This window comes from Periophthalmus magnuspinnatus, chromosome 3, assembly GCF_009829125.3.
Source record: "Periophthalmus magnuspinnatus isolate fPerMag1 chromosome 3, fPerMag1.2.pri, whole genome shotgun sequence".
In the NCBI taxonomy this organism is placed as follows: domain Eukaryota; kingdom Metazoa; phylum Chordata; class Actinopteri; order Gobiiformes; family Gobiidae; genus Periophthalmus; species Periophthalmus magnuspinnatus.
Window position 1 is genome coordinate 10,611,076 of NC_047128.1, and position 9,345 is coordinate 10,620,420.

At 40.2% G+C, this 9,345-nt stretch overlaps 1 protein-coding gene across 1 annotated transcript; it reads left to right on the plus strand.

Moving 5' to 3' along the window:
- The first annotated feature begins 4,584 nt into the window (after window positions 1-4,584).
- Window positions 4,585-8,821, plus strand: cebpa (CCAAT enhancer binding protein alpha). The gene has a single exon (XM_055232538.1). The coding sequence runs from the start codon at window positions 4,784-4,786 to the stop codon at window positions 5,693-5,695; it is 912 nt and encodes a 303-aa protein (XP_055088513.1). The 5' UTR covers window positions 4,585-4,783; the 3' UTR covers window positions 5,696-8,821.
- The last annotated feature ends 524 nt before the right edge of the window (window positions 8,822-9,345 follow it).

Here is a 9,345-nt window from a genome sequence, read left to right on the forward strand (position 1 = left end):
ACTAATACAATACAATCACATTTCAGAACATATTTGTAGAAATCTATATGTATACATATATATGAAGAATAAGACCCTATGGAGGGCCTCTGACACCACACAGGGAGGGCATCTGACACACAGGCACATTTCAGAACATGTTTGTACATATCTACAGTTTTTATATAGAATAAGACCGGAGATTTTGTTGTCAATTATGGCACTTCAAAAATTTTTGCTTTTGTGTTTTGCTAATTGTGTCCATGCAATTTAGTTTCTATTTCTTTATGTTTATGCTAATGAGTTGTTTCATAAATCATCTTCATCCATCCTATCACTTTTTCCAAATGTATTCTATGGAAAAATTGAATCGCAGCTGTTTTGGAGCTGAGCCTTATCACGACTGTATGCTAATAACACAAATGATTTGGAAGAGTTTGTATGGCTCTGTGATTCCATGGAGACAGTGGTTCAACAATATCAAAACAGTAAATTAATGGAGGTAAACAGTGAACTTGTGAAACAGTCAGATCCCAGCCTGTGGAGCGTGTGGGGTCATGTGAGCCACCAGAGCCGTCTCACATTCTGTTTGTTTGAGATTCAGACAAAGGTCAAAGTGGACACGCCCCTCTTAGTCATACCTGAAGGACTGTTCACATACTCAGCTCTAGTATGGATGGTACTATAGTAACGTTAGTAGGCTAGGAGAGTGGCTATGACCACGCTAATGTGCAGTTACAATTGGAAGCATCAGAAGGCTGGTTCTTATTGGAGCCTGAGGCGTGAATAAACATAATGACCAGTATTTTAAACCAATACTGTATTGATATGTATGAAATAAAAAAATAAACAATAAACAAGACAAACACTAACAGATGGTGAGTAGTAAGACTTAGACTTAGACTTAAGACTTTACTTTATTGTCCCTGGGGAAAGAGATTCCTTTCCACATACACAGAGCATGTCTGACATATAAACAGATAAACACCAAACATCACACTCATATAAGCATACATTACAAAAACAGACATTATGCCTCAGAGGGGCCTGTTGTTTAAGAAAGCAATGGCCGCTGGGACCAGGCTTCTACCGAACCATGCCCTCCTGCACCTGATCGCCCTGTACCTCCGTCCTGAGGGCAGAGGGATTAGATGGTCCTGGAGGGGGTGAGTGGCATCCTGTGTTATGGCGAGTGCGAAGCGTCCACTAGCCCGAATATTTAGATCTGTAAAATTGGGTGTGGGGAGTCCTATGATTTTAACAGCTATGCGTGTTACTTTTATGAGTTTGGTCCGGTTTTTAACAGTAAGCATGTTATAGAAGCAGGTGGAACAGTACAGTAGGATGGGCTGAATGATAGATTTATACAACAGTAATAACAGATGTGGAGAAACATAGAGTCCTTTGAGTTTTCTTATTACTGATAGTCTTTGTTGACTTCTTTTATGAATGTCCATGATGTGATGTTCAAATGTAAGTGAGTTGTCAATTGTAACCCTAAGGTACTTAAAACTGTCTACTGTCTCTACCCTTTGGTTGTTTATTCATAAAGGGAAACCCAATGAGAGCCATTGGGCTCTGTTACATGGGTGTCCTGTTTAAAATTCAATACAAACAAAAAAACTAACAAAACAAACAGGTATATAGGTCTATATCAAACACTAAAAATATGAGCAGGTGTGTGTACGAAAGTTTGTTATCAGATCATTAAATTGTGATTGTGGCACCAAAGACTCCGGTTTTGCTTTTGCTTGGAGTGTGATTCATTTTTGTGAAACAAAACAGCTAAAAGCCTCTTTCCCATCTCAGTTTTGGTTCGACTAGTCCTTAGACTTATGCAATCATGTGACCTGGTATTAAATTTGTATTATTAGTTGATGCAAAGGTTTGCGGATGCAATGGTTTGGAGTTTTATACTATAGTAAACACAATTTACATTAGTCTTCCCTTTAAAGATGACCAAAGTTCTTATCAAGAGCAAGAACTTTGGTTTCACATCCAAAAAGTCCGAGGTTTGAAAATCCCTTGTTTTTCCCACTGTCTTCCTCTTGGCAATGTTCACCCCATCAATCCAAAACATGAACAATAAAGATCTGGAGGTGGGTCCCTAGCCCCCACTGCTCCTGACAGGTTGCCCCAGCTGGGTCAAATTTCCCTCTTGGGACAGTAAAGTGTATTTTCACATTATGGCCCTCATATGGAAATTTGTTCCCCACATTTGACCCTTCGACAAGTGCTTCAGGGCAGGAGCGGCAGGCAGCCATAGCGCAGCACCCATGGGAGCCATCTCACAATCAGAGCCACAATCTTGCTAAAATGATACCTATTTGAAGTACATGCTTGTTTTACATTGTAAATCTTCTAATTGCTCTACAATTTTTTCAGTTTATATATATATATATATATATATATATATATATATATATATATATATATATATATATATATATATATATATATATATATATATATATATATGTTGTTTTGTTTGTTTGTTTTTTACAAAAAAACATCCAAAAATATGTCTATGTCCATGCATGCATTAAGTACCCAAGTATTAGGCCTACACACTTTGGAAAACTCTGAGTATTTGATTTTGGTCTGATGCTATAGCTGTGTTTTGGGATTTTTCAAAGCCAAATTCCTTTAACACTGAATAGACAAAATGTACCACTAACCCGCATCCAAATATTTACCACTCAAATCAGTTTTAAGTTCTTTTTTTTTTTTTTGTTTGACATTTTTGCAGCACGTTAAAAGTTGGAACCGCCTCCACATTGAACCCCTGCTGAACGAATGAGGGATTACACCTTCTCAGCACATCCAAAGTATCTTCGGCCTGTACTGCAAACATTTAGAGAGCCAGATATGCAGTAGGTGTCAGTTTCAATTAATACAGAAGTAGCTCACTCAGTGATGTAGTACTTTGACACTATAAAACATGACACACATGTTAGCTTGAGTGCCCATCATCAGCATTATAGCTCATTAAAGTGAGTCTGGCTCAGTGATGTTAACCTTTGAACTTGTGGAGTTTGTGTATTCTAATCTGCACGATCTTATTGGCAGCGAAGTACAAGTAGCAAAATTACTGTACTTAAGTAGAATTTTTATACAGTGTTTACGTTTTACTTTTACTTCACTACATTTGAGAGCAGGTATCTGTACTTTCTGCTCCGCTACATTTTTGAACTGGACTGAAAAGTAAAAAGTACTTTTCATATGATTTAAGGAGTTATTTAGACGATGTTTGTGGTAACATCCTGACTAAAGCTTTGAGTTCAAGCTTCGGCTTTGACCAAACAAAAATAAATACACGAAAATCATAAGAAAAGTGAAGAAATTGATTCATAGCTGTTGAAAATACGTATAATTTTTAATTACTTTAAGAAATTAACAACACTTGTGTGAAATACTTTTACTTTTTACACTTAAAGTACGTTTTAAACGGTTACTTTTACTTGAATAGTTGTTTTGTTGTTGTTGTTGTTATTTGTTTTTCATGGAATACTTTTACCTTTTACCTCTGTATTTATACTTTTTTACGTAACAAAATTGAGTACTTCATCCACCACTGCTTTTTGGCTATCCGTATTTAATCAAAATCATAAGTTAAAAAAAAAAAATCGTTTACACTGTTACCAAGTATAAAGCTCATTTTTGTTATCACCGAAAGAGGGCGCTCCAGTCCACGGATCCCGCCGCGCTCTCTCCTGCGCGCTCTTAGTCCACTTATCCTGATCTACCCTGCAGCAAGGCCTGATATGAACCCCGGTAACTTCGGCTCCGGTTCCCCGTGGGGCCCCTCTCTCCACACACCCCCAGCACCAGAGACCACATCCCCGCTGCCCCCTGCTTCATCTCCGCGACTCTGCTCTCAAGCTAGAAGTTCACTCCGCGGAGTCGTGTCTGAGCAGGTAAAAGGATCACTTATGTAGACCGACAGCGTTTTCCACTGACGTTCTCGAAATGTGTAGAAAGTTTTATCACATTCGTTTTTATTGGGGATATTTATCTGATATGCGCGATTTATCTGTTTGGCACAAGTCCAACGAAGGGATCAAAGGTCATTGTGTGTCCTAAATACGTCACTGAGACAAACGGGTTACGTTTGGTTGATGATTCAAGTATATGAGCTTTATCATTACGCACCATCCCCAGTGCGCAGTTTAATGCTAATTCTATGTAATATATGTGACCACAGCAGGAGTCCGTAAGCTATTATCTTTAAATATTTAACAACGCAACACATCTTAAATAAATACGTGAGTTTAAAAAATAAAACAGAAAGAACGTAAGGTTGTTTTTGGTGATGGCATCGGCCTATTTTACCTCGTTGTTAGCTCGTTTTGTCGCCTATTTTGGGGCAAATGATGCACAATGCTGAACTCAGTGTATAATAGGCCTCTAGGTTTGATATCTCACAGTCTGATTTCAGATCAGCTCAAATCCTTAAGCCACGCATTACTCACTCGACATAAGCATACACCTTTATGTTGCACTGCTGGCTCTGTCTGCGCACGGAGTAACTTAAATCCAACTCAAACCCTGCTGTGCGCGCCCCCGCCCCGCCCATTCCCGTTCAGCTATAAAACCACACTTTGACAGCTCGCAGTTTACTGAGCAGGAGGGATCTACTGCTGGTCTCAAAAGCCTTCCACCTTCCCCGCTGCTCTCAAACTAAAGCACTTGTTTAACAGCGCGCTGACACTCGGCTTCACTTGGTTTGAACTCAACAAGGAGCGGAGCGCGGACTTTTACACACTTGAACAACTTGGATTCCACCCGGAGCTTTTCGCCATGCATGTCCGGGTTTAGGTCCTCCATGGAGCTGTCAAACCTGTACGAGGTGGCGCCGCGGCCCCTGATGAGCAGCCTGACGCACGGCCTCCACCACAGCCAGCAGCCGAACCCCCAGCACCCGCACCAGCAGCAGCAGCCCAACCCCGGGGACTTCGGCGGGGACATCGGGGATCACGAGACGTCCATTGACCTGAGCGCGTACATAGACCCATCCGCCTTTAACGACGACTTTTTGGCTGACCTTTTTCACCACAACTCCAGGCAGGACAAGTTAAAGGCGATGAACGCGGAGTACGAACAAGTGCAATGCGGTCCAACCCAGCAGCAGTTATACATGTCTGGATACATGGACTCAAAATTAGAGCCGCTGTACGAGCCGCGAATCAGACCCGTGGCCATTAAACAAGAGCCACGCGACGAGGACGATCTGACCCACGCGATGCCCCCGACGTACCACCACGCGCAGCAGTACGCCGGGCACGCGCAGCAGCCCCAACAGCAGCAGCAGCAAATGCCTCACCTCCAGTATCAGATCGCTCACTGCGCGCAAACCACAATGCACCTCCAGCCAGGGCACCCCACGCCTCCACCCACCCCGGTCCCGAGCCCGCATCACAGTCACCACAGCCACCACCACCATCCGGGCAAGATGCTGGACCGCAAAACCAAAAAGCACGTGGATAAGAGCAGTCCCGAGTACAGGCTTCGGCGCGAGAGGAACAACGTGGCCGTGCGTAAAAGCAGGGACAAGGCGAAGATGCGTAATTTGGAGACGCAGCAGAAGGTGGTGGAGCTGTCTGCGGACAACGAGAGGCTCCGGCGCAGAGTGGAGCATCTGACCCGAGAGCTGGACACTCTGCGGGGCATCTTCAGACAACTGCCGGACGGATCGTACAAACCCATGGGCAGCTGAGAGCGCACGGGGCCGGGGGAGAGCGACGGTGAATTTGAACTGGAGTTTTTGTTTTAATGCGAGACAGGGGCATTTTGGACTCTGATATACTCCTCTGTGGCCGAACTGTCCTGAGATAGGCAATCCTAAACCAGGACCAGACTTGGACCTGAGCCAAAGTAAGCATCGGAATAGCACTAAAAATAAAAATAAAAACAAACTAAAAACAAAAAGCAAAAAATGATATAACGATTTTTGATTTGACAATCTGACTGCAATTTGGAATAAATAAACGAATATATCTGGGGATAGTCTTAACATACAAATTCTAGCACAAATTCAATGAGATTTTTGACATCAACCGGGGACCTGTGCTTTTGTCCCTGGGAAATAAATAAAAATAATACGATAGTGTTAAGACGAAACCAAGACATAACCACAAACCGAATAAGATTATAGCACTATACCGGGACAAAACCTTATTGTTGGACCCTGTGGCACTGAGAGAAAGCCCAAGACTGCAGCTGCTGCTGAGGACACAGTGCTGAGTCTGTTACTGACACCAGAGCCGCGTATTTCACATTTGAACAAACTTTTCTGTAAACATGGGATGGACTGGAACACTGCCAAAACTTTGCATCTTTGGTTCTCGACATTTTTAACATTTTTTTAAACAAACTGCGCGGGACCAATCACTCAGCACTCGCAGAATCTTCAGGCAAAACATCTCAAAACGACAGAACTGGAAGCGAAGCGTGCAATCTTTCAAATAGCGCACGCTGTGTATTATAAACTTGTACGGACAGATTTTTCGAGTGCCTTTTCAAGTACACAAGTGCCTGAAATCTCCTTAGGAAAAAAAACATGTACCGCCCATCTGTGAGTGCAGGTATGGAAGGTGGGCATGGCACGTTCATTGACAATCATAAATGTTTTATATTGGACTCGCTGAAATGCTCGTGCACTCTGCTTGTGACCCTTGTAATCTGCAAAACGTCACGACCAGTCAAAAGTTTGGACACGCCCTCTCGTTCAGTGTTTTTTGTATTTAAAAAAAATACTACTTTCTATAGCTTATATTCATGCAAAAGACATCAAATATATGAAGTAAGATATGTACAATTATGTAACAACGAAAACATGTTAAATAACTCTACCAAATATTTTTAAAATATATTTTATATTAAAATCCTTAAAGTATCCAACATTTGCTATTTAGTTATTTAACGTTTTTTTTTCTTTGCTACATAATTCCATATATCTTGCTTCATAAATTCCAAGTCTTCCCCATATATCTAAAGTGTAGAAAAAAAAAAAAAAAAAAAAAAAACACTGAATGAGAGGGTTCATCCAAACTCTTTACTGGTCCAGTATTTCAGAATTGTGCGTTCTCATTTTATATACAGATGAGAGGTGTTTGTAAAAATACACGGTGAATAAACATGCAGCTTCTCATGCAATAACTGAATCTACTTTTGTGTCAGTTTAAGTTGAGAGACCTATTCTGTCAGACCCCGCCAAAATAAAAGCGGGCTCTTTTCCTGTACTTTCTGAAAACATTCCACAAATGAAAATGTGCTCAATGGTTTTAATGTATGTGTGTAAAATATATATTAGATCAGGATATTGTAATGTTAATGTTATTATTATCTGATGCTTTTATTACAATGCCAAAGTCAACCAAACAATACAAAGACTGGAAATGAACTGTGGTACCTGCCTTATTTATTTTGTCTGTTTAAAAACGTGCATCTCAAAAGTTACTTCCCCCCTCGCCCCCAGTGTCTGTGTACACTGGTGTATGAAAGTGTCTGTGAATGGGTAAGTGGTTCCTTGATGTAATGTGCTTTGAGCATTGAAGGTCGAACAGCATTATATAAAAACATGATCATATAGTTTCATGTAATTTTATGATGGAGGAAAATTATTCAAATCGAAATAGCTTTTTGCATCTTCACAACATGCAAAACATGGGCTCTCATTGAGTCAACCTGTAGTCCAGTTAACAATATTACTACTTACAACTACAATCTGTTTAATTTCAAAGCATTTGTTATGAACATTAATGTAGAATTTATTGTAAGCAAAACGAGTCCAAACAGAAGGGTTCGCAGTCACCAAAACAGCTGCTTTAAAGCAATGTAAAAGAACCCAAAATGTAACCCACTTACAAAAATAACTTCTTTACACTGTTATATTTATTCATAATATTACACCTGATATATTGGTACAGCTAATGTTGCCATTTTATTTTCAGCTCTAGACCAAAACTGTACAAAAAATCTTGCAAATATTCCACCATTTTGGGGTTAACAATTTTTTTTTCTCTATATGATCCAATGCATTATAATCGGATGTCATGTATGTAATGGAAGATGCATGTTTTACACAGAGAGGTGAATAAAGCTAGTCTTTTGTATGCACTATGAAGTAAAGCACACATCCTGGTTACTGATCTGAAACAACACGTGTGTATATGGTGTTTATGTGAAATAGGTTGGGTTCACGACATCATTTTGAATTTCCCATAGATTAAAACAGAGCTAGAGACACTGAATTCTGTGATGGAATCTTCTGTGTAACAATCACATTGCAGATGTGTTGACCTGGTTTATGGTTAATATCTCTGTAATTACTGGGCCTATCCACATGAAACAAAAACTGGCACAAAATTCAGCGTCTTCTCTGTCAGTACAAATGAGCAAATGTGAAACATTTCGTTCAAAAAGCGATGGCAGTAGTTGAACACTTCAGCAGCTGTTGTCAGCTGTAAAGGATTTTAAACACACCTATGGAACCGATAAGGTTCAATACATGTGGTTCTCCTGTTTTTGAATAGCTCCTAGAAGTATCTGCCACTGCCCTTCCAATTCCAGACATGTGTGAACGCAACCTGTTAAAACATGTCCAAAATATCAAAAATGTGAAAGGGTTCTATGCAATGGTTTGTTCATCGTCACGTGGTGCCTTCTGTAGAGGTGACCTTTGACCTCTGGAGGGACAAGGATGTACTTTTGTTAAATATTTCCCTTCTTTCATGATCTCTGTGGTTAAGTGTCATTTGGGGTCCATTTGTACAAAAGCCTACATAAAAATATAAATAAATATATGAATACCAAAAACCTGGATTATAATAAAAGAGCTTGTTTTATGAATCCTCCTGTTCTGTGTTTGTTTTTTCATTGGTCTAAGCCTAGAACAATGCAATCTGGGTTAAAGTTAAAAGAAAATGTTTTCCATGTGTTTGAGCAGTACAGATATGGTATAAGCTGCTCTAGGGATCAAAATGAGTCCGCCACATGCCGTTAGTATCGAACAACCAGGAAGTCTGTGTTAGCATGCTAGTTGCTGTTACGGCAAAACTCCACACTGACCTTTGGGAGTTGTGAATAGCGCCCATGAACCCATTGTTGTGAATAATTAAGATGGTCTGAATGCATAAGGTAAGAGAGGAGTAACTTTGGACCACTGCAAACCATTTGAAATGAACTAGATCTTTTTCATGTTTTAAGACGATAAATCAGGTACAGCTGCTTTAAGAGGTAATTGAGAAGTGCAGTTACAACCTTAAAGGAGCAGCGTCAAACATTTATGTCTTCTTGTTCAGGTAAACACATTGTACTATTAAAAGCAGATATTTGTGAGGGACAGATGAGACAGCACACAATGGT